This window comes from Chaetodon trifascialis, chromosome 21 (genome assembly GCF_039877785.1).
Source record: "Chaetodon trifascialis isolate fChaTrf1 chromosome 21, fChaTrf1.hap1, whole genome shotgun sequence".
NCBI classification, from domain to species: Eukaryota; Metazoa; Chordata; class Actinopteri; order Chaetodontiformes; family Chaetodontidae; genus Chaetodon; species Chaetodon trifascialis.
The window spans coordinates 14730500-14756736 of NC_092076.1; the positions used below are offsets into that span (position 1 = coordinate 14730500).

Sequence of the window (26237 nt, forward strand, 5' to 3'; positions counted from 1 at the left end):
ACAAATCAGTGACACATTCAATTTGTTTTAAATATCCTCAATTTTATACTGTATATAGTGACAAAAAGGTATGACACTCTCAAATGACTTACAGCATTTTCCACAAAAGATTGAAAAAGGAAATATCAGAAAGCGAAACACAGAAATCATACATCCTGTTTTTACAACGTACCATAATACAGTCAGTGAATTAAAACATGAACATCCAACTGAACCTCTGCTTCCACAAACTGACAAAATTACTTTTATTACGCTTATTTTAATCCCATACAAATTTATATTTGACATCTTTCATTTTGTCTTTGTAAACTGCATCAAAGTACTCTGCTTCTGGCACTGTTAGTTGGTTTTTCCAGTCTCCGGAAGTTCCTGAAACACAACATGCAAGAAATGGTGTGTGAAATTGTGACTCTAGTTTCAGTTATGTTTGTAATTTGCTACATTGTATGAAGTGTGTGTATAGTAGTATTGTATAGGCAGTCATTCTCAGGCTCTACAGATCACATCCAACAACAGTTGATCTGAAATCATACTGTAAGTGTATTATTTACTGAAATTCACCTTTCCTGAGAAATTCAGTGTTTGTCTGGTCCAAGAATTCACGAGGAGCTGTAGAGTAGTTTGACATTTTGTTCTGCTTCATGTTCTTGAACAAACAACGTTCTGTGATCTTCTCTATCACCTCAGCATCCAGAGATTTGTCCAGGAACTGAGCGATTCTCGCCACAGAGTCCTTCAGGTCCTGCACCACAGAGAAACACACATCATCTCATATTCCTGCACTGATTCTCACAGCATGACTGAGATCACGATTGTTCGGCAGATTTGAGGATCGTTGCTAAATCTCACCATTATCATCTCTTCATAGGAGATGTACATTATGTGCTCTTTATCCTCAGCATTCAGCCAGCCCTTCACATGATCAAACCAGGAACCAAACATGACTAGAAGGGAAACAAAGTCACAAGTATTCCATTATCATGAGAAAATGAGATTTTTTTTTCATTGTTTACTACTGCTTCTTGCACTGAACTTTATGGTCTTTGAACATTGCCCATGTTAAATCTTGTAACCAGGTGAAAGACCATATCTATTTCATGAAATGCAGTTCAGTGAAGGGTTCATCTCTCTTGCTGTCATATGAGCTTTATGATAAGTAAACACAGTATCTTGAACAATGAGAACAACCTTTCCCATCAAGGAACTTGTGGAGGAACTCGGTCTGTGGGTCTGGGTTTACCAGGAAGGATGCCATCCTATGATGGTGAAAGGAAGATGTGAACACATCTTTGGGGTTCCTCATGACGTAGATGACCTGCAGTGATGAGGAGACATCCATTAATCATTGATCATTGAGAGCTTTGAACACTCAACCCTTTTGAAGTTGGGTGGAGCTATGCTGGGAATGCTGGGAAGTACACACAAAAAATATGAACAAAAAAATAGAACAAAACCATAGACAGACAGACAGACAGACAGACAGACAGACAGACAGACAGACAGACAGACAGACAGACAGACAGACAGACAGACAGACAGACGCAGTAGCTTCTACATAGGATGGAGAGAACAGCTTCCTTTCAAAAGACTATCCATGTATATGTATGTGAAATACGCAAATGTAGCTTGAATCTTACAAATGTATAAAAAGATTGATAGTGATTGATGAGCATCATTTTCAGGATTTTCATTTTCAAAGAATAGTGCAAATTGGTAGGATATCAACAATCTTGCATGGTGATGCACAGAGAACAAGCTATTGCTTAACTTCAACAAAACAAGGAAGTTGATTGCTAAGTTTAAAAGAACAAACAAAGATCCAAAGACACACACTCCTGTCTACATCTAACTGGAAACACTGAAAACTGGCATGGGATGTTCACGGCCCAGAACAGAAGAGCTTCTTGCAGCGGATGATTAAAACTGTCCACAACATCATTGGTACCCATTTACAGACCATCAATGATATCAGTGAGGTGAGGTGCCTGCACAGAACCCAAAGGACACTAAAGGATAATACCCAGCCACAGCTTGTTCAGCCTGCTGCCGTCTGACAAGCAATACAGCTGCCAGACCACCAGACGACAGAGCAGCTTGTTTCCCCAGACTATGAGACTCAACTCATCCTCTGCACTCCACCTTGACTTTTATGTATTCATTCATTTATATAACCTTTGTTTTGTAACTACCATAAAGGGACTACAAATTGTACCTTGTAAAAACATCTTGTAAAACCCAAACCTCCAAGATATCAGCTGTATTCACCTTATCACTGGAAGAACTTACTTTATACACTACTATGAAAGCTTTAATGACCCATGACCCAAACTGTATGGCTGATTTACCTTTGGCTTGGCTTTAAAGAAGGATGGTGGCATCATGCTGTACTGGCAATGGGTAGCCAACATGCGTGGGGATGGCCTCTGTTCCAGTTTAAGCTGAGACTGACCCACCTCCAGCCAAGGAACACGCTGCCAATTAGGAAGAGTCTCAACAGACGCTGGATCTCCTCCACTCATGATCAGTGGGACGATCTCTTGCATCCAAGTCGTACCTAAATAAAGGAAACGAGATTGCTGAAATGTAGAGTTACACTAATGACTAATGCACAAGGTTTTCTGAAATCTGTAGTTCACATTTTCCATTCATGTTCTCTCACAAACCATGTATGACCACAGCACATATACACTGTTCAGATCAGTAGCCTGCCTTCCCTTTTCCTTGTGTGTCGATTCCCCTTTTTCCCTGTATGCCTTGCCTGTCTCTCCCTGTGTGTTCTGCAGGTGATCTTACAGAATTTAGGCACTAGCTCTCCTTCCTCTGTCCTCAAAGTCTCTGGCTTTGCTTGCTGCTGTTTCTTTTTTGTGTGCTTCAGGTTGTTCTCTAGCCAGAGTAGAGATGATGTTCGTTGGTCATGAGGACTCTGTCTGGATTCTCTACACGTCCTGAGTCTATTCAATCCAATGGTAGGAGTGAATGTAAGCACAGATTATGACAGACAGGAGACCATTGGTGCAGTTTGTAATGGGTAATCTTGTGTGATAGAGCATCTTTGGTCCAATAACAAGCATGTCCGAGCCTTGTTCAGCACTTTTTAGTGTCCTCTGGAAACACTTTTTTGTATTTTGTGTGTTGTAGAATGTTTCTTGTATTTGATTGTCTGTATTATTAGACTAGTAAAGACTTACTAAGAATGCAGAAAAATTGTCTCTGCTACTTAGTATTCCGAATTCACACAGCACAAGCACAAAATGACACGATATCCACAAAAACACCTGCTGTATTGTACAAAAGACTGGTCTTCATTAAAACACAGAGCACAGTACAAGGAGTAAGGACCATGCACCAGAGACAAACGCAAGCGAAACTCAGATCATCCTCTTGTCAGCTACAGTGAAAAATGGTCTCTGTTTGATCTGTTAACCAAATAGAGCCATAACACACTTGTTCATATTTACCATTAGGTTTAAGACTTTGTAATGCGAATAACTAATTAATACTCAGCTTTAGGGGAGGATTAGTGACATGCATGATGGATGGAGGATTAACTGTATGCAAATAGTTTGAACTCATTAAGTTGCTGTGTATGCAATGTACAGAAGCACATTTCTACCAATGTGATGAAAAAAAAAGATCCTGTAAGTCCATATAATTAGAAACTTTCACAGAATACTGACTCAGAATAGCAAAATAAAGACTTTTTTTCATGACAATGGCAGAATGGGCTTTCATACATACATTTTAACATGACATATGTTTTATTCAGAATCATTTTGTTACTGAGCCTGAAATCATTTAACAGTTTATTTTGGCCTGCAGTAAACAAGGCAGAATCTACACTGGTTTTAGACCCGTTACCCTAATATTTATTGTCTGATTTCAAATCAAAAGCACTGATCTAGAGAGCCAGCACAAAATACCTTGACCCCTACACACACACACACACACCCATAAAGAAGGTGAGTCTCCACAATGTGACTGTGTAAACAGATTTATGTCCCCACAACATGCGTAATGCATGGTCACACATACACAACACAGACGTCACTTGATGCAATTTCTTACATTTCAATGGAACTTATTTAGACACACAGAACCACTCAGGAAAGCAGCACATGATCAGACTAAGAAGTGAAACATGCATTCCCGGTTTTCCAAGTAATGTTGAAGACTTGTGTACACACACAAGGAGAAGCAGTGACAACTCACCTGACTTGGGATATGTTGCAATGAGGATATCATCTGAGCGAAAAGAAAACTCCTCAAAGTACTTCAGGCTCTGTGGGGGATGTACTCTTGCAGGCATATAGACCCCCTTGTACACTGTGTAGAGCTCTGCCTCAGTCATAGTTCAAAACAAGAAACGATCAGAGTCTCTGCAGGTGAAGCTAACTCTTGCAGTGACAATTGTCTACTGAACAACTATTGACTCTCCTACCCTCTCATCTCTTTCTCTCTCTTGCTTACCCTACACAAACACACGCAAAGGTGCACAACACAAGGTTCAAAGTTCAAGTTTCATGCCATTTAAAGTACCATGTCCATTCAAATGCATTGGTGTGCATGTGCCCTCACTCTCTCGGGTCTTAAAATTGTAATAATAAAGAGAAATAGATGACATAAAACAATAAATAGGAGAAAATGAGATTTTAGTGTGAGTCATGTAAGGTGCTGACTGCTCATTATTTTGACTGCCTGTGGGTAAAAACCGTCTGAGCTCTGACGCTCTTTTAATGCGCCGTCCCTCATTTTCCTGAGGGAAGGGGGGAGAACACACTATGATCTGTGTGGCTGGTGTCCTCTATGATATTTAGGGCCTTTCTTATGCCGGTGGGCAGAGCATCCTCTGTGGTGTCTTGGAGCTGTGAAAGTGGTGCTCCTATGATTTTTGAGGCTGTTTTTACTTACGGTGGTCTTGTTCAGTCAGGCTGCCAATCCTCCTAGTAGAAACTGACAAGGTTTTTTGTACACATTCCATATATTTTAAGACATCTCAGAAAGTATAGTCTCTGTTGTCCCTTCTAACCAAGGCAACTCGAGTTTAGAGACGAGGGAAGGTGAGATCTGAATGCCGACACATCTGAAGTTCTCCACAATTTCAACAGCTCTCGGCCTCTGAGGTCACTCGTGAGCACATACAGGTGGAATTATAAAGACCAAGGTCCCAAAGCTTTAACAGCAATTTAGATAGTTCAGTGATAGTAAATGCAGACCTAAAATTATATGAGCTATAATGTGTTACTTATTGAGCAGTGGAGGTGCTGCTAGGCAGACTTTACCTTTGTACACAGTCATGCTAGCTGTTTCCTGTTTCCAGTCTTTATTCTCAACTAAACAAACTCATTCTTTTGCTTTAACAACATGCATATGACAGAGAATTGTTTGGTTTGTTTGGGAGTTTTGTTGCCAAACAAAACTGTACAAATTTTGGAATATAATTCATATTTAATGGTTTTCCTCATAACATTATTGCATTTAAGGTTATATCATCTGCAGATTTGATGGTACTATTTTCAAAGTTCATTTTTATTGTCCCTGAAAGGAAAATTGTTTGCAACCTATGATCATACAAAAAGACCTAAATACTAATGGACAACCAAAAACCAACATAGTGGACACAGTGGTTCAGTAGGAGGTCAATCTCCAGACAACAGTTTAACACTACCTACCATTTAACATATGAATGGCAGCAGGGACGAAGGGGATCTTGTATCTCTAGAAACACTTTACAGTATTGGCAACTATTTCATACAAAACGTTTTTACATAAGTAATCCCTCACATTAAGTAATCACTCACATCACATATATGCTACTGTTATATAATGCATCTGAAAACTAAAGCTGTGTTCATCCAGATGTTGCTTGTTGAACATTCAAGTTCAGGACATGGAACTTCCAGAAGATAAAAATGGACTGTAAAATGAGTTCCATTATGTCCTTGAATTTTATGATATATATAGATGTATACAGGGGCGGCACGGTGGAGCAGCAGGTGGTGCGCGTGCCTCACAGCAAGAAGGTCTCTGGTTTGATCCCCGGGTCGGGCGGGGCCTTTCTGTGTGAAGTTTGCATGTTCTTCCCGTGCATGCGTGGGTTCTCTCCAGGCACTCCAGCTTCCTCCCACAGACCAAAAACAAAAACATGCTCATTAGATTAACTGAAGACTTGAAATTGTCCTTAGGTGTGAGTGTGAGCGTGAATGGTTGTTTGCCTATATATGTTGACCTCCGCCTCTCGCCTGTTGACAGCTGGGATAGGCTCCACCCCCCCCCCCCAAATCCGAAAGGGACAGTCGGGGTATAGAAAACGGATGGATATAGATGTATACAAACCAAGGTTTCAGAGGCTCAATATAGCACCTTTAATTATCCAGGGATCAAGATCAATACAGGGTTGTTTTGTCTTGCTGCATATGGGAATTGTATCTGTTCAAATATAACCAGCATGCAGAGGTCAGATGACTATAATACATGAGAGGTAAAAGCAGGGGCTATGAGTAACTCGGGTTTTACCCCTTAGTCATCCAAGCAGTCTACACACAGCATGCCGCCACCTAGTGGTTGTAACACAGAATACAACACACATTACCATCCACAGACTCAAAAAGGAAAGAAAGAAAAACCGAACAAATCCAGTGAACAAAAACTATGTTCTGGTTTCTTGTGTGAACCTGATGGACTGATGAGAGACCATTTTGATTCATTTGATTATTAGGCTGACTGATCATTGATCAGACTTAAAGCACTGAACAAATCAGAGACAGAGCTTTGGAACCTGCCATGTTCTGTGTGCCTTTGGCTTGATGCAAATGAACCACAGGTCAGTTCTACTGAAAAAACAACAAACAAAAAAAAAACCCAAAACTGAAAATTCAGGTTCCCATTAGACTGCAGAGTGAAACCTCATGGAGAAGTGCCTTTCCAAACATTGCTTATTGTAGCCGTGACCACAAAAATTCAACAAGGAGGTTTTTTTCTGTGCATGTTCTCCGCGTGTTCACCTGGGGTATCCTCCATAAAAATACCCCCACTAAAAACATGCAAGAAGATCACCGCCTGACCAATGGTGACGAAAAGGAACTGGTCCCCGGGCGCTGGTCGACTGGCAGCCCACCGCTCTTGGTCTGCCGTGGAGGGAGGACTGACCATGGATGGGTCAAATAGCGGGATGGAATTTCACATATGCATGGCGTGTTTCCTCCTCAACTGCATGTGTAAAATGTGATGAATAAAGGAAAATTCTTCTTCTTTTTTTCTTTGACTCTTTATCACTTAAATTTTTGATATGCCTGCAAGTTTCACACCTTATTTAATATGTGTGGGTCCTTAACGCACTGTTTTCCTCTTTTGTTTCCCCTAAGCATTATTACTCATGATAGTAAGAATCAGGACATTCTTCACTGTCTGGCATCATCACGTGTTACATCTTTAATCATGATTGTTGTTCCAGCTCTTTATTGATGATGTTTATGCATTTTATATGCTTGCACCATTCCATCACACGGAAAAAGACTACATGTCTTGCGCATAATTTTCCCCACGTTTACCCCAAACTAAGTCTGACACGTTTGCAATCTTTGGTGCCTCCACTGGAATTTAAAATAAAGTTTTGTGCTCTGGTTGCTGGTTTAAAGCGTGTCTGACTTACTGAATGAGTTTGAAATGAGTGGCACAGCAGGAGGTCACTGATTTGGGTTTAAAATACGAAACAACACTACACCAACACAAATAATGACAAAAACATACGGACATTGGTTTAAAGGCAAATTTCCCCGGCGTGGGATCAATAAAGTCCTATCTCATCTTACCTTAACTGGCTGCATTCACGACTGACTGAATCAAAAATGAAATAGAACTGAATATAACACCAGAGCTCTCTTCTTGACAATTATATCCAACATACAGTCCAAAAGTCATGTCAGGTCCTTAGATCACATTGCTTTAAAGGGAGGGGGGGGGGAGGAAGAGAGGGAGAGAGAGGCGGGGGGGTCGATATAAATCAGTTCAGTAAACAAATAGCACTGAGACAGTGACTCCAGTGGAAGTGCCCTGTTACTTTGAACAATGACTGAGGCAGAGTTATACACAGTGTACAAGGGGCTCTACGTGCCCAACTTGGTACACTCCCAACAAAGCCTGAAATACTACGAGGATTTTTCTTTCCGCTCAGATGATATCCTCATAGTAACGTTTCCGAAATCGGGTGAGTTGTCACAGATGTCGCGCGAGCTTTTTGCTGAATGTTTAATATGAAGTAAACACTGAGTTGTCTCACACGTTCTTCATGTTAAAAGTATTTAGTATCATTCGCTAAAAGTATTTTCGTAAACGTAGGTCGCTACTCGTTGCACCGCGTAGATACGCTACAGCCTGTTCTACCTTTCTGCCCTGAAGGCGTGACTTTTAGTGGTTCGACTCACTTTGAAGTTTCCCTTTGACATGTCCCATTTTGTGAAGTTGCACTCTAGTCCTACGAGGATGACACACACTCGTTACATAATCATTCGGTACTCCGCGTGCAATTTGAGGTGCAAACGTTACATCATCGCGTCTAATGAAAATTCTGATTGATTCATGGAAGAGTTTCGAAAGACATGTATCCGCACTTGACGCGTCACGAAGGCGGCCATACATTTCAAACACAGTTACAGATTGTAGTTTGCTTTAATGTGGAAAAAGTACCTAATTTTTAAAGCACATTTAAGTAATTACTTAATTTGAGTGTGTCTTCAGTCTGCACCATACTGTTAATAAACGACGTAGCGAGCGTTTTACGCGTGAGGACAATACCGGAAGTGCCTTAAACCTGGTTGCAAAACGAACTCTGACTGTCAGCTTATGAGAAAATGAGCCTGCTTCTCACTTGATTCATTACTTCAGTAAACATTTCCCAATGAGTTTATGGCCTGAATCACTAGTTTCAAGTCTTCTCCAATACAAGGTGCTGTTCATTTTGTAATGTTAACTTACTGCATTTCATAGTCAGGAAATATCATGCCAGCTAGCTAATTCTTGTCTTATTTGTGGTCAGATAAACAGTAAATATATCAAATACGCCACCATAACGTGGATTCCCAAGCTGCACGTAATACAGCCTCTGTTTTTGATTCAGACTGTTCAATCCTAGTCCTGGAGAATGAATGTTTCCACACACCCACAGAACAATTAGGAAATGGCACGCTAGCTGGCTAATTTAGTTTCATTTAGTTAGCAAGCAATAAGTACAATTAGACATTAGTAGCCCCGTATTTGGAGGGCCAAAATAAGAATTACATTATGAGATAAATAAAAAACAATGTGTATTAGTCATTAATGTAACTATGCATTCCAGAATAACTCTTGCTTCCTATGTTCAGGTACAACTTGGATGCAGGAGATCGTCCCTCTGATCGTGAGTGGAGGAGATCCATCTTCTGTTGAGACTATTCCTAACTGGGACCGAGTCCCCTGGCTAGAGGAACACCGGGCCTGCATCCTGAACCTTGAGCAGAGACCGTCCCCGCGCATGTTTTCTACGCACTTCCACTATAATATGATGCCACCATCTTTCTTTGAAGCCAAGCCAAAAGTAAATCTGCCATATTGTTTGTGACATGTATTGTTAAGGCATTGAAAGTGGCAGTATAACAGTTTTAATCCATGTGATGGAGTTGAATACAACAGAGGCTTTGGAGGTTTGCGTTTAGAGGACTTTAGATGTTGGTCATGATCATGATTATGATCATGATCATAGATTATATATATATATATATGAAAAAAAAAAACCCTTAACTGAGCTGGTAATTTAACATTAACTGTACAAGCATGAGAGGATGAGAGTAATTATTATATGTCTTGTTTATATGTCATAATTTAAAAAAAGCACATATGGATGTCATTATTCATTAGATCTGAGACATTGTTAATCTTTTGTGTTTGACCTGTGGTTGTCATTCCATGAGAAGACAACATCATATATGTCATATACCACTCACAGTATGTTTGGAAAGGGTTGAGTGTTCAAAGCTCCATCAATGATTAACGAATGTCTCCTCATCACTGCAGGTCATCTACGTCATGAGGAACCCCAAAGACGTGTTCACATCTTCCTTTCACTACTATGGGATGGCATCCTTCATGGTAAACCCGGGCCCTCAGAGCGAGTTCCTCCACAAGTTCCTTGAAGGGAAAGGTTGTTCTCATTGTTCAATATACTGTGTTTCAATGAAGTTCAATGCAAAAACTAATAGTAAACAATGAAAAAATACTTGTGACTTTGTTTCCCTTCTAGTCATGTTTGGCTCCTGGTTTGATCATGTGAAGGGCTGGCTGAATGCTGAGGATAAAGAGCACATAATGTACATCTCCTATGAAGAGATGATAATGGTGAGATTTAGCAACGATCCTCAAATCTGCCGAACAATCGTGATCTCAGTCATGCTGTGAGAATCAGTGCAGGAATATGAGATGATGTGTGTTTCTCTGTGGTGCAGGACCTGAAGGACTCTGTGGCCAGAATGGCTCAGTTCCTGGACAAATCTCTGGATGCTGAGGTGATAGAGAAGATCGCAGAACGTTGTTTGTTCAAGAACATGAAGCAGAACAAAATGTCGAACTTCTCTACAGCTCCTCGTGAATTCATGGACCAGACAAAGTCTGAATTTCTCAGGAAAGGTGAGTTTCAGTAAATAATACACTTACAGTACGATTTCAGATCAACTGTTGTTGGATGTGATCTGTAGAGCCTGAGAATGACTGCCTATACAATACTACTATACACACACTTCATACAATGTAGCAAATTACAAACATAATTAAAACTAGAGACACAATTTCACACACCATTTCTTGCATGTTGTGTTCCAGGAATTGTTGGAGACTGGAAAAAACAACTGACAGTGGCTGAAGCAGAGTACTTTGATGCAGTTTACAAGGACAAGATGAAAGATGTCAAATATAAATTTGTATGGGATTAAAACAGTCATTCCATCATGATGCGCAGAAACCTGCAAAGAAGCAGACACAGTTGATTGTTGTTCACTTGTTTTGTTTGCTTCATGAGGTTTGTGGAAGGGAAAGTGCTGAAGATATTATCTTGAATACTGACAATTTCCTCACACTAACACAGCTTTCTTTGACGTTCTCTTAGCTTCAGCTGTTTCATCTTTGCTACAGCCAGACCATTGCAGTCTACTTCCACATGTCAAATATTAATTTTTAATACAATTATTTCATTCTTTTTCCACCGTAATGTGATGCACAGAAAGCTGTTTATCTTTGTCATAGTCAGACCATCAGAGTCTCATCTTAGAGAGTCTTTAATAACTGTATGACTGTGTTTTATTCATTATATCCTGAGCAAAACAACAGACCTGTGTTTCGATGAGCAGAATTCCTCGGCAGCATTGTGGGTTTTGTGTTATCGATATGCTGATCTTCATGTCAATAATCAAACAAATCAAATAAATGAATTACCATACTAATAACTATTGAGCATTAAAAACAATGTGTTAAGGGTTAGTTTGCACGAGAGGTCAAATCTGAATTGAACTGGATGAAACGTGAAAATTTGTCATTTGAAATTATTACAAATGCAAGTGACGTGAAATTCAAGTGTTATTGGCAAATGTCATTCTGAAATAAAACAGACTAATGAACTACAATATTGAATTAATTGTTTAAATGTTTAAGATTAGATTCTTGAAAGTGTCTTCAGTCTTGCCAGTGCTCTGGCATGTTGTATCAGCAGACCACCAGCAGGTGTCAGTGTTGCTGTGCGGACAGCATGAACCAAAGAAGGCAGATGAACAGATGATGGCACTCGAGGGAAAGTCAAGAGGTGACCAAAGCCAGTTCAACTCTGGTCATGATCGCATGGTTTGCATAACTTTGCAAACTTCTTGTTGTTCTTAAATGTTTGCTGTGTTATTTGTAAACGATGAGTCTTCTCTGCCTCCAGTGACGTGTCTTTGATGGTTCTATCAGCAGGACGTCATGTACCGTCATGCTGCACTGACCATTGTTGTCATGATGCTAGTTTGTGTCATCTCATCATACACCTGTTGTGTTTTGCATTTATGTACTGTAAAAGAAAACAAAAGATATTTGTTCTAATTAGATTTCTCCCCTACACCCAAACTTATTTTAGAGGCACTATTAGTCAGTTTAAAAGTGGTCTTTAAAGTAACAGACAGCTTCATGTCTGCCTGTCAATCAGTGTCAATGTCCCCCCCACACACACACACACAGCCCTTGAAGTCAGCTTGGAACAATCAAATGCAGAGAAGATGTAAATCCTGCACTGCCAGAAATTCCCCCTGTGACGGAGGACAATGTCAGAGTCACCACAGAAATGGGGAAGAGCAGCTCATCAGAGACTGCAGCTCCTGTTCCTCTAGAGGGAACACCACCACAGGTGGAGGAACAGGAGCCACTCCACCCCAGGAGGGAGGTGTGGTATATTATGTCTGACATGACCCCGCCTCTGAACGGGGATTCTTTATGTTCGGAAATGACCTTCCTGACAAGACCCAGCAGGTGAAACCATTCCGTTTACTCACCTTCTCTTTGCAGCATTTTTGGAAAATTGTCAAATGATATTCACTTCTCGTTTTGTAAGCAATGCGTTTCTTTCATTTCAGTCAGAATAATACAGTTGTTTTAAATCCTGTTCTTGACATATTTGTCTGTCACCATACAGCAGCTACAACTAATACTTTCTGTGAAGAAGGTCATGTGACCAGTCACAGGTGACCACATTAGCACACGTTGGGAAGAAGTCCTTCCTTCCCAGTAATAATCTTTTATGGAATCATGTCATATTTTCCAAATAACCTTTTAACTACCAAAATCACTGAGTAAATAATTTCATTTAATGCTCATTAACTTCTGTTCTGATACTCCCTAACAGTCTTGTTCCCCTTCACTCTTCTTTAAGGGTCAGCTTTTTTACATCTTGCTGAATACTTTGATGGTTATGTACTGAAGCAATACATTGTGACATAGTCAGTTTGGATGTAAATATGCTGCTTTTGTAAAGCACAACACGATGGCTCATCCTCACAAATGCATCACAAAATTATTAATCAGCGCCCCACTACTACCTGGTCTGTGAGTCAACACATGAAGCTGAACAATGCAAGCATTCAAAATCCTCGTGTTAATTCCTTGAAGACTCAACCGCCTCCAAAAAAATTACAAAGGGCAAGTATTTGCTATCTCAAAATGACTAATCATTTTGCTGTGTGTCTCTGTACTCATTCCTTTGCTTGAGTTGAGTAAGAGGCCAGCAGAAAGACTGAACTGCCTTCCTGTGGTGAAAATACTCATCCAGCTATCACTTTATCTTACAATAAGCTTTCCATGGTTTTCCAGGTGAAAGACCATGTCCATTTCATGAAATGCAGTTCAGTGAATGCTTCATCTCTCTTACTGTGATGTGAACTGTCTTATAAGTAAACACTGTATATGGAACAATGAGAACAACCTTTCCCATCCAGGAACTTGTGGATGAACTCAGTCTGTGGGTCTGGGTTTACCAGGAAGGTTGCCATCGGTGAAAGGAAGATGTGAACACATCTTTGGGGTTCCTCATGACGTAGATGACCTGCAGTGATGAGGAGACGTCCATTAATCATTGATGGAGCTTTGAGCATTCAACCCTTTTGAAGTTGGGTGGAGCTATGCTGGGAATGCTGGGAAGTATTACATATGTCTAGCAAACAAATGTATGACCACAGCACATATACACTGTTCAGATCAGTAGCCTGCCTTCCCTTTTCCTCGTGTGTAGATTCCCCTTTTTCCCTGTATGCCTTGCCTGTCTCTCCCTGTGTGTTCTGCAGGTGATCTCAGAATTTAGGCACTCTGTCCACAAAGTCTCTGGCTTTGCTCCGCCTTGCTTGCTGCTGTTTCTTGTGTACTTCAGGTTGTTCTCTAGCCACCTACCCCTGAGTTGTCTGACGTTCGTTGGTCATGAGGACTCCGTCTGGATTCTCTACACGTCCTGAGTCTATTCACTCCAATGGTAGGAGTGAACGTGAGCACAGATTATGACAGATTCTTTCGTCAAGTATAGGAACATATTGAACCCATTTTTCACAAGCATAAATATCTTCCAAACATGACCTGATCTGCAGCAGGCATATTGGGCTAACATACAAACGAATAGCAAAATAAGGTGCCAACAACATTACATTTGCACTGTATCTGGTGCTATATTGTTTGGACATGACAATGCTCAATGGGATTGGGGAGGAGAGGCGACCACGTCCAAAGACCATTGGTGCAGTTTGTAATGGGTAATCTTGTGTGATAGAGCATTTTGGTCCAATAACAAGCATGTCCGAGCCTTGTTCATCACTTTTTAGTGTCCTCAGGAGACACTTTTTTGTATTTTGTGTTTTTGCAGAATGTTTCTTGTATTTGATTGTCTGTATTACCAGCATATTTTCAAAATGCTTTCTAATGTGTGTATATGTGTGTAAGTTGCCGTGTATTGAGCTCTCAAAACAGCTCTTGCTGTTCATATTTACAATTGTGTTTAAGACTTTGTAATGTGAAGAACTAATTAATACCAAGCTTTAGGGGAGGATTAGTGACAAATTGGATGGAGGATTAACTGTATGCAAATGGTTTGAACTCATAAAGCCACTGCGTAGGCCATGCATGGAAGCCCATTTCCACCAATGTGATGAAAAAAAGTACCCTGTAAGTTCATATAATTAGAAACTTAAAATAATTAGAAACTTTCACAGAATACTGACTCAGAATAGCAAAATAATGAATTCAGTTCCAAAATAAAGACTTTTTTTCATGACAATGGCAGAATGGGCTTCCATACATACATTTTAACATGACATATGTTTTATTCAGAATCATTTTCTTACCGAGTCTGAAATCATTTAACATTTATTTTGGGCTACAGTAAACAAGGCAGAATCTTCACTGGTTTTGGGCCCATTACCCTAATATTTATTGTCTGATTTCAAATCAAAAGCACTGATCTAGAGAGCCAGCACAAAATACCTTGACCCCTACACACATACATACACACACACACACACATAAGGAAGCTGAGTCTCCACACTGTCACTGTGTAAACAGATTTAAGCCCCCACAAGCATGAGAAACTGCTTCAGGCCTTGTGTGAATCCACACAGCACATGGCGTCTCAGGTTGCCGACCTGTCTCGCCACATGGCTCGCCTGTCTAGCTTTGTGTCGCACCCGGCGCAGCCTCAGGCTAGTTCTTCGGAACCGGCGCTCGCTGACTCTATTTCTACTAATCCTGAACTGTTTGACGGCTGCCGTGACAGGTGTCGGGGATTTCTCCTTCAATGTAACATTGTTTTTGATCAGCGCCCTCGAGCGTTTTTGTCCGACGTATCCAAGGTTCACTACGCGTTCGGGTTATTACGAGGCAAGGCGTTGATTTGGGCAGAGGCACTTAACTTCTTGGTAGACATTAGCTCGTTTACTTTCTCTGAGTTTGAGACCATTCCGACCATGCGGGCAATGCCTCCAGCTACTTGCTATAGCTGTTGCAGGGTAATCAAGCTGCTGCTGATTACGCCGTAGATTTTCTGACCATCGCGGCTGACTCGGGGTGGAATGACACCGCTCTTCAGGGAGTGTTTTTACACAGACTCTCTGAGTGTTTGCAGGAGGAGATTGCCACCAGAGAAAGGCCCGCAGATGTTCACGCTCTAGTCAACATGGCAGTACAGATGGACAACCGATGGAGGGAGCAGTCTCGGCGTCGTATTTCCAGACCCACTGTGCAGCCTCCACCTCACTGGCAGAGAGCAGCGCCCGTCTCCTCAGAGCTCGGAACTATCCGTCCCCCCGCCACACCGCTTCCGCCTTCGGACAGAGAGGAGCCCATGCAATTGGGTCGAGCCCGTCTCTCCTCCTCCGAATGCTGACTTAGGGTTCAAGCGGGTGAGTGTGTGTATTGTGGATGGACTGGTCATGCCCTGCCTGCCTGTCCTATTCGGCCAAAAGATCAGGCTCGTCAGTAGCACGGGGGATACTGATAAGCCCAATCTCTTCTGACTCTGTAACCCCCAAGACTCACAAGTTCCAGGCCCAAGCTTCTTTGGGTGTGGGTGAGGTGGTGTTGTCTTTATTGGCTCTCATAGATTCTGGTGCTGAAGAAAACCTCCTTGATGAACACATGGCTGCTGACCTCGGCTGCCAGTTGGATGAGCTGGAAGAGCCCCTCAAGGCATACGCACTTGACAGTAAAATAATGTCTAAGGTAACACACCGCACCACTCCTATCAAACTTATCGTTTTTGGTAATCACCACGAGGAAATCTCCTTACTCATTGTGCATTCTCCACACTCACCCCTGGTTCTTGGTCATCCCTGGCTCCAGAAACACAACCCGCATATTGACTGGAGCCAAGGGAGAATTGTGGGCTGGAGTCCGCTTTGTCATGCCAAATGTCTCCGTTCAGCCATTCCTCCCACAGGGGGAGACAAGGGGATCTCCAACGTTTCTCCAGAACCACCGGACCTCTCTCTCGTGCCTGCTGCTTATCATCACCACCTCCAAGAAGTCTTCAGTAAGTTTTGACTCCCTCCAGCAGGCTACAATCTTTTCCAAACTCGACCTGCGCAACGCTTACCATTTGGTGCGCATCCGTGAGGGAGATGAGTGGAAAACCGCCTTCAATACCCCCTTGGGCCGTTTCGAGTACCTTGTTATGCCCTTCGGGCTCACTAATGCTCCTGCTGTCTTTCAGGCCCTAATCAATGACATTCTCCGGGATTTCATCAACAGATTCGTTTTTGTCTATCTAGATGACATACTCATCTTCTCCCAGTCCTCGGAGGAACACAAAGGCCATGTTCAGCAGGTTCTCGCCAGACTATTGGAGAACCGTTTATTCGTTAAAGCAGAAAAGTGTGAATTCCATACCAGAACGGTTTCCTTCCTGGGTTTTATTATTCAGGATGGCGACCTGAAGGCCGACCCAGAGAAGATCAGGGCAGTATCTGAATGGCCAGTCCCGGAAGGAGTTGCAGCATTTTCTCGGCTTCGCCAACTTCTACCGCAGGTTTGTTTGGGATTACAGTAAGATAGCCATTCCCTTGACCAAGTTAACTTCTTCTAAAGTGAAGTTTGACTGGTCAGCGGAGGCTGACAAGGCTTTCCTGAAACTAAAAACACTGTTCACCTCTAAGCCTGTTCTCATTCAACCTGATTCCTCCAGACCATTCGTCGTGGAGGTTGATGCTTCTGATAGTGGGGTGGGGGCTGTTCTTTCTCAATATGCCCAGTCAGACAACCGGTTGCACCTGTGCGCCTTTTTTTCCTGTCGTCTCTCCCCTGCAGAACAAAATTATGATGTAGGTAATCGAGAACTGCTAGCGGTTAAACTAGCCCTGGAAGAGTGGAGGCATTGGCTGGAGGGAGCTGAGCATCCGTTCGTGGTCTGGACGAATGCTCAAAAACCTGGCCTACATCAAAGCTGCCAAGCGCCTCAACTCCCGACAGGCCCACTGGGCGCTATTCTTCAGCCGGTTTAACTTCTCACTAACCTATAGACCAGGTTCCCGCAACACCAAGCTGGATGCCTTATCCAGACAGTTCTCGCTGGCAGACGCCACAACGGAACCTGAAAGCATTCTTCCCCAGGACCGCATCATCGCCTCCCTGTCTTGGGAGATTGAAGGAGTGGTTAGGGAGGCCCAGCGTCAACACCCAGGTAACGGTCCACGCAATAAGCTTTTTGTCCCTCACACTGTCCGTTCTCAGGTGTTGCAGTGGACGCATGCCCACCGTCTCTCCTGCCATCCCGGAGCTAACCACACCATCTCCCTGCTGCATTGCCACTTCTGGTGGCCCACCCTGGAGGCTGACACACGGGAATATGTGGCGGCCTGTTCCACCTGTGCCCATGGAAAGGCTTCGCACAAGGCACCGGCTGGGCTCCTCCTTCCTCTTCCCATTCCCAGCAGACCCTGGTCTCACATCGCTATCGATTTCGTCACTGGACTGCCTCCCTCCTGAGGTAACACTACCATACTCACTATTGTTGACCGTTTCTCCAAGGCCACACATTTCATTGCTCTTCCCAAGCTTCCTTCTGCCCTAGAGACAGCCGAGCTTTTGGTTTTCCATGTCTTTCGGCTGCACGGGATTCCTGCGGACATTGCCTCGGACCGTGGACCCCAGTTTTCTTCGCGAGTCTGGAAAGCTTTCGCCAAGGCCCTAGGTGCCACTGTCAGCCTCACCTCTGGGTTCCACCCTGAATCCAATGGACAAACGGAGAGGGCCAATCAGGACCTGAAGACGGCTCTTAGGTGCATCTGCACCGATAACCCGGCTGACTGGAGCCTGTTTCTCCCCTGGGTGGAGCAATCCCACAACTCCCTCACCTTGTCGGCCAGTGGACTCTCTCCTTTCGAAGCCTCCTTGGGCTATCAACCTCCTCTCTTACTTACTGTGCGCTGTGTTTCTTTTGTTTCAGTGTCTTCCTGCCGCTTCCACGCGTGCCTCGTTCGTCATACGTTGGAGCTCCCTGTGTTTCATCCACTCTGTTTTCGAGTGCGCTTTTTGTTTGTTTGTTCTCCATTTGTTGAGTGTGATTTTTGTTCTCGTTTTGTCAATAAATTACTTTTGTGTTCACACGAGTCCTGTCTCCGGGTCTGCATCTCTGGGTCTGACTATTTGGTGGCTACACAGCCTAACACACCTCTGGAGATGGCTTGGATTACCGAAGAGCCTGAGCAGCCTCACACTCTATGGGAACACCAACAAACTGCAACTGCCCTTCAAATCCTTGGAGCAGGAGTTTAAGGTTACAAGAGCAAGAGAAATGGTTCAGTACAGGGACTCACATGATCCGAAGGTGGCTAAAGCAAGGATCCAAGTGAGGATTGGAAGGAAGTGGAGGGCAGAGGATGCACTTCAAGAGGCAGAGGCAAGGATGCATCAAAGGAGCCTGGTGGGAGTGGTCACCCGAGGCAGAGCTGGGCTAGACTCCATTCCAACGCCCCAAACAAACACCAGCAGGAAGAAAGGGTGCTGCCTTGTTCAGGAGGAGGTGAGAGCTGCAGTAGAAGAAACAAGAACCATCAAGGCGGTGGGAATGAAGCAACAGGGAGCTTGGACAAGATGGGAGAACACAGTTGAGAGGAAAGTGACCTGGGCTGAGCTGTGGAAAGCCAAGCCTCACTGCATTCAATTGCTCATCCAGGCAGTATACGATGTGCTTCCAAGCCCATCAAACCTGCACACATGGGGCATAGCCGAGACACCAGCATGCCCACTGTGTTCCAAGCGAGGAACCCTGGAACATATCCTCAGCTGCTGCACCGGGGCACTTGGAGATGGACGGTACCACTGGAGGCATGAGCAAATTCTTAAGACCATCGCTGAAGTCATCAGTGAAGGACTTGGGTGGGTGAAGAGGTTCCGGCCCTCCAAGAAAACCATTGCCTCTGTCAGAGCTGGGGAGCCGCCAACCCCTGCCAGAAGAACATCTGCAGGGTTCCTGACCTCTGCAAAAGACTGACAGCTGTTGGTGGACCTCGAACATCAGCTGAAGTTCCCCAGCCACATTGCAGTCACCACCCTGCGACCAGACATTGTCCTTGTGTCTGAGTCCAGCAAAAAAGTAGTGCTGCTGTAGCTGACCATCCCATGGGAAGACCACCTAGAAGAAGCCTTTGAGAGGAAGCTCTCCAAGTACGTGAGACTGGTCAGTGACTGTCAGCAGGCTGGTTGGAGAACAAGGTGTCTTCCAGTGAAGGTTGGATGCAGGGGTTTTGCAGCCTGCTCCCTGACCAGGGCCTTTAGCAGTTTGGGCATCGAGAGCAAGAGAGGGAGGAGAGCCATCCCGGTACCACCGATGTAGCAGAGAGGGCCTTAAGATGGCTGTGGCTCAAGAGAGGAGAGCCATGGAGTCATGGTAGCTAGATAGCCATCTGGACACAAGCTGGGGTCTGATCATCCTCGGCTGGGTCACCTGGAGGAGGGCGTATTGTGTTGAAAGATCCAAAACGTCCGATAATACCAGGCACATCACTGATGATGTGTCCAGAGGCATCAGTAGAAGTATGTACACAGTGGGCACACAGTGCTCTGCAGTGCCTTCCTGAGGGAGGGAGTTGGAACAGGCTGTGATCAGGGTGTGATGGGTCTGCAGTCATGTTTCCTGACTCTGGAGGTGTAAAAGTCCTGAATGGAGGCCGGGCTGGCACCAGTGATTTCCTCTGCAGTTCAGACTCTCTGTTGTTGTCTGCTCTTGTTCTGTTTGGTGTTCGAGCCAATCCAGACAGTGATGGATGAACATCACATAACTTTATTCTTTACTTGACTGACTACTAACCACACCACTTGAAATATTAGTTCAAATACAATACTAGTTATGGGTACTGGATTTTTCTTGCCTTTGCCTGTAATTTGAGCTTCATTTTAGATACTTATAAATATTTAGTTTCTCCATGTATCTCTATTTATTTCTGTCTTTGTGCTGCCCTACAGCTGAATTTCCCCTCGGGGGATCAATACAGGCTTGTCTGATCTGACTGCATATGGGAATTGTATCTGTTGCATTTGTGTATGTATTTGCAAGTGGCTCAAATATAACCAGCACACAGAAGTCAAATGACTATAATACATGAGAGGTAAAAGCAGGGGCTATGAGTAACTCAGGTTTTACACCTTAGTCATCAAGCAGTGTACACCCAGCATGCCACCACCTAGTGGTTGTAACACAGAATACAACACACATATTACCATCCACAGACAGACTTTAGGGGCCTTTCTGTGCAGAGTTTGCATGTTCTCCCCGTTTTCACCTGGGGTATCTTCCACAAAAAAACCCTACTAAAAACATGCAAGATGATCACCACCTGACTGAATGGTGACAAAAGGAACTGGGTCCCCGGGTGCCGCTGTCGGCTGGCAGCCTGGCACCGCGCCTGGCACCAATCCTGGTCTGCCGTGGAGGAAGGACTTACAAGGATGGGTTAAAAGCGGAAAAATAATTACAATTAAACATGGTGTGTGCAGTTTCCCTCTGTAACTCTGCATGTTGTGTGTTGTGACTAATAAAGGGATGTCTTCTTCTTCTACCATCCACAGACTCAAAAAGGAAAGAAAGAAAAACCGAACAAATCCAGTGAACAAAGACTATGTTCTGGTCTCTCGTGTTAACCTGATGGAGTGAGTGAGAGACCATTTTGATTCATTTGATTATTTGGCTGTCTGATTATTGATCAAACTTTTAGTACTGAACAAATCAGAGACAGAGCTTTGGAACCTGCCATGTTCTGTGTGCCTTTGGCTTGATGCAAATGAACCACAGGTCAGTGCTACTGAAAAAACAACAAAAAAACAAAAACTGAAAATTCAGGTTCCCATTAGACTGCAGAGTGAGACCTCATGGACAAGTGCCTTTTCAAGGATTGCTTTTTGATTCTTTACTACTTATGTTTTTGATATGCCTGCAGTTTCACCAGTGGTAGTTTCACCTCTCATTTAAGATGTTTAGGGCCTTAATGCACTGTTTTCCTCTTTTGTTTCCCCTAAGCATTATCACTCATGATAGTAAGAATCAGGACATTCTTCACTGTCTGGCATCATCACATGTGTTATATCTTTAATCATTACTGTTCCAGCTCTTTATTGATGATGTTTATGCATTTTATATGCTTGCACCATTCCATCACACGAAAACAAAAACAAAAAAAACCTACATGTCTTGTGCATAATTTTCCCCACATTTACCCCAAACTAAGTCTGACACGTTTGCAATCTTTGGTGCCTCCACTGGAATTTAAAATAAAGTTTTGTGCTCTGGTTGCTGGTTTGAAGCATGTCTGACTTACTGAATGAGTTTAAAATGAGTGGCACAGCAGGAGGTCACTGATTTGGGTTTAAAATACAAAACAACACTACACCAACACAAATAATGACAAAAACATATGGACATTAATTTAAAGGCAAATCACAAATAGTCACTACACATTCATTATGACAGTGCAAGGGATAAGTGACTTCAACTGCAGCCAGCCCAGATTTAATACTAAATTTCCCCGGTGTGGGATCACACCAAGTCCTATCTCATCTTACCTCAACTGGCTGCATTCACGACTGACTGAATCAAAAATGAAATAGAACTGAATATAACACCAGAGCTTTTTTCTTGACAATTATATCCAACATACAGTCCAAAAGTCATGTCAGGTCCTTAGATCACATTCCTTTAACACAATCAGTGCAGGGCAAGCAAGGGTGGAAGAGAGGGAGAGGGAAGGAGGAAGGGAGAGAGAGAAAGAGAGGAAGAGAGGGAGAGAGTGGCAGGGAGAGAGAGGGAGAGCCCGGAAGAGACAAGTCGATATAAATCAGTTCAGTAAATACCAAATAGCACTGAGACAGTGACTCCAGTGGTAGTGCCCTATTACTTTGAACAATGACTGAGGCAGAGTTATACACAGTGTACAAGGGGGTCTTCGTGCCCACCTTGGTACACCCCCAACAAAGCCTGAAATACTACGAGGATTTTTCTTTCCGCTCAGATGATATCCTCATAGTAACGTTTCCGAAATCGGGTGAGTTGTTCCAGTTGTCCCGCGAGCTTTTTGCTGAATGTTAAACACGCCTTAAAGACGAAGGTGTCTTATGCGCATTGCATTCACTGGATAAAAAAATAATAATTAGACACCTTATCTCGTAATAACGAGAAAAGATCTCGAGGAAAAGGAGAGGAAAAGCTGCCACATCAGTACGGAAGCATACGGAAGTATTTCAAATGCATGAATTTGTATCCATGAAGTATCCCGTGTTGGTTCAGCGACACCCAGCACGTCAGACCGGGCTTTCCGCCTGAGCAATCCCAACGACTTGAGATGCCTGAGCAGTGTTGACATACTAATATTAATACCATCCTCATTTTTAAGAAACATCAGTATTTCCCAGTGTTTCAAACTGAGAGGATAGTAATAGCAGATTAGCTGCGATAGGATGGGAGGATTTAGAGGTTTCCTTTTTCTTTATATTTTCTCGTAATTATGACATAAGGTGTCTAATTATTTTTTATCCAATGAATGCAATGCGCTTCCGTAGTGTCTCACACGTTCTTAATGTTAAAAGTATTTAGTATTCGCTAACTGAAGCCCAGCCTTGTGTAGGTCCCACCCGCCCGCTCCTCCTCTCACAGGACGGTTCCACGCCGCACCTTGTTCTATCTTTCTGCCCTGAAGACATGACTTTTGGTGGTTCGACTGACTTTGTTTCAAGTGTCCCATTGTTATGTCCCATTTTGTGAAGTTGCATGAGGACAATACTGGAAGTGCCTTAAACCTGGTTGCAAAACGAACTCTGATTCTCAGCTTATGAGAAAATGAGCCTGCTTCTCACTTGATTCATTACTTCAGTAAACATTTCCCAATGAGTTTATGGCCTGAATCACTAGTTTCAAGTCTTCTCCAATACAAGGTGCTGTTCATTTTGTAATGTTAACTTACTGCATTTCATAGTCAGGAAATATCATGCCAGCTAGCTAATTCTTGTCTTATTTGTGGTCAGATAAACAGTAAATATATCAAATACGCCACCATAACGTGGATTCCCAAGCTGCACGTAATACAGCCTCTGTTTTTGATTCAAACTGTTCAATCCTAGTCCTGGAGAATGAATGTTTCCACACACCCACAGAACAATTAGGAAATGGCATGCTAGCTGGCTAATTTAGTTTCATTTAGTTAGCAAGCAATAAGTACAATTAGACATTAGTAGCCCCGTATTTGGAGGGCCAAAATAAGAATTACATTATGAGATAAATAAAAAACAATGTGTATTAGTCATTAATGTAACTATGCATTCCAGAATAACTCTTGCTTCCTATGTTCAGGTACAACTTGGATGCAGGAGATCGTCCCTCTGATCGTGAGTGGAGGAGATCCATCTTCTGTTGAGACTATTCCTAACTGGGACCGAGTCCCCTGGCTAGAGGAACACCGGGCCTGCATCCTGAACCTTGAGCAGAGACCGTCCCCGCGCATGTTTTCTACGCACTTCCACTATAATATGATGCCACCATCTTTCTTTGAAGCCAAGCCAAAAGTAAATCTGCCATATTGTTTGTGACATGTATTGTTAAGGCATTGAAAGTGGCAGTATAACAGTTTTAATCCATGTGATGGAGTTGAATACAACAGAGGCTTTGGAGGTGGAATCCAGTCACACAATCCTTGGTGTGTGGGATGTCAAAGTGGTTACTGGTGGTTAATGGTGTTTGGCAGTTGCATGGATGAGTGAGTGAATGAGGTGGTTCCCATGGTGTGTTAAGATTTCATACTAAGTTCAGCACTGGTAAACATGGACCAAGAGCAAGCCATCTTAACAGTGCAGACCTTTGAAGGACTGGAGAGCCAGAGAGTCCAAAATAGACGTAGCTATCATAGATTATATATATAATATCTGAAAAAAAAACCCCCTTAACTTAAAGGTAATGGTACAGCAACTGAGCTGGCAATTTTTAAAAAAAGCACATACGGGTGTCATTATTCATTTTATCTGAGACATCATTAATCTTTTGTGTTTCACCTGTGGTTGTCATTCCATGAGAAGACAACATCATATTTGTCATATACCACTCACAGTATGTTTGGAAAGGGTTGAGTGTTCAAAGCTCCATCAATGATTAACGAATGTCTCCTCATCACTGCAGGTCATCTACGTCATGAGGAACCCCAAAGACGTGTTCACATCTTCCTTTCACTACTATGGGATGGCATCCTACATGGTAAACCCGGGCCCTCAGAGCGAGTTCCTCCACAAGTTCCTTGAAGGGAAAGGTTGTTCTCATTGTTCAAGATATGTGTTTCAATGAAGTTCAATGCAAAAACTAATAGTAAACAATGAAAAAATACTTGTGACTTTGTTTCCCTTCTAGTCATGTTTGGCTCCTGGTTTGATCATGTGAAGAGCTGGCTGAATGCTGAGGATAAAGAGCGCATAATGTACATCTCCTATGAAGAGATGATAATGGTGAGATTTAGCAACGATCCTCAAATCTGCCGAACAATCGTGATCTCAGTCATGCTGTGACAATCAGTGCAGGAATATGAGATGATGTGTGTTTCTCTGTGGTGCAGGACCTGAAGGACTCTGTGGCCAGAATGGCTCAGTTCCTGGACAAATCTCTGGATGCTGAGGTGATAGAGAAGATCGCAGAATGTTGTTTGTTCAAGAACATGAAGCAGAACAAAATGTCGAACTTCTCTACAGTTCCTCGTGAAATAATGGACCAAACAAAGTCTGAATTTCTCAGGAAAGGTGAGTTTCAGTAAATGATACACTTACAGTACGATTTCAGATCAACTGTTGTTGTATGTGATCTGTAGAGCCTGAGAATGACTGCCTATACAATACTACTATACACACACTTCATACAATGCAGCAAACTACAAACATAATTAAAACTAGAGACACAATTTCACTGTTTCAGGAATTGTTGGAGACTGGAAAAACCAACTGACAGTGGCTGAAGCAGAGTACTTTGATGCAGTTTACAAGGACAAGATGAAAGATGTCAAATATAAATTTGTATGGGATTAAAACAGTCATTCCATCATGATGCGCAGAAACCTGCAAAGAAGCAGACACAGTTGATTGTTGTTCACTTGTTTTGTTTGCTTCATGAGGTTTGTGGAAGGGGAAGTGCTGAAGATATTATCTTGAATACTGACAATTTCCTCACACTAACACAGCTTTCTTTGACGTTCTCTTAGCTTCAGCTGTTTCATCTTTGCTACAGCCAGACCATTGCACTCTACCTCTACATGTTAATAAAATTATTCTTTAATAACTGTATGACTGTGTTTTATTCATTATATCCTGAGCAAAACAACAGACCTGTGCTTCGATGAGCAGAATTCCTCAGCAGCATTGTGGGTTTTGTGTTATCGATATGCTGATCTTCATGGCAATAATCAAACAAATCAAATAAATGAATTAGCATACTAATAGCTATTGAGCATTAAAAACAATGTGTTAAGGGTTAGTTTGCACGAGAGGTCAAATCTGAATTGAACTGGATGAAAAGTGAAAATTTGTAATGTGAAATTATTACAAATACAAGTGACATGAAATTAGTGTCATTGGCAAATGTCATTCTGAAATAAAAGAGACTAATAAACTACAATATTGAATTAATTGTTTAAATGTTTAAGATTAGATTCTTGAAAGTGTCTTCAGTCTTAAATTTTAGTTGTGGTTATTATTGTCTGTGAGTC

General features: G+C 42.6%; 3 protein-coding genes and 1 pseudogene across 3 annotated transcripts; 3 read left to right on the plus strand and 1 right to left on the minus strand.

Annotated features, from left to right (window-relative positions):
* Nucleotides 1-259: 259 nt before the first annotated feature.
* LOC139349859 (sulfotransferase 2B1-like) lies at nt 260-4348 on the minus strand. Its single transcript, XM_070990881.1, has 6 exons — nt 4210-4348; nt 2346-2554; nt 1189-1315; nt 850-944; nt 562-742; nt 260-369 (listed from the first exon to the last, which is right to left on the minus strand). Exons 1-6 carry the CDS (start codon nt 4346-4348, stop codon nt 260-262), a joined length of 861 nt encoding a protein of 286 aa, XP_070846982.1.
* A 3672-nt stretch (nt 4349-8020) lies between these two features.
* LOC139349638 (sulfotransferase 2B1-like) lies at nt 8021-11640 on the plus strand. Its single transcript, XM_070990576.1, has 6 exons — nt 8021-8203; nt 9357-9568; nt 10045-10171; nt 10271-10365; nt 10473-10653; nt 10846-11640. The coding sequence occupies exons 1-6, from the start codon at nt 8065-8067 to the stop codon at nt 10953-10955; spliced, it is 864 nt and encodes a 287-aa protein (XP_070846677.1). The 5' UTR covers nt 8021-8064; the 3' UTR covers nt 10956-11640.
* Nucleotides 11641-17430: 5790 nt separating this feature from the next.
* LOC139350048 (uncharacterized) lies at nt 17431-19911 on the plus strand (annotated as a pseudogene).
* Nucleotides 19912-22411: 2500 nt separating this feature from the next.
* On the plus strand, nt 22412-25560 carry LOC139349639 (sulfotransferase 2B1-like). The gene is made up of 6 exons (XM_070990577.1): nt 22412-22550; nt 23852-24063; nt 24671-24797; nt 24896-24990; nt 25098-25278; nt 25451-25560. Exons 1-6 carry the CDS (start codon nt 22412-22414, stop codon nt 25558-25560), a joined length of 864 nt encoding a protein of 287 aa, XP_070846678.1.
* The last annotated feature ends 677 nt before the right edge of the window (nt 25561-26237 follow it).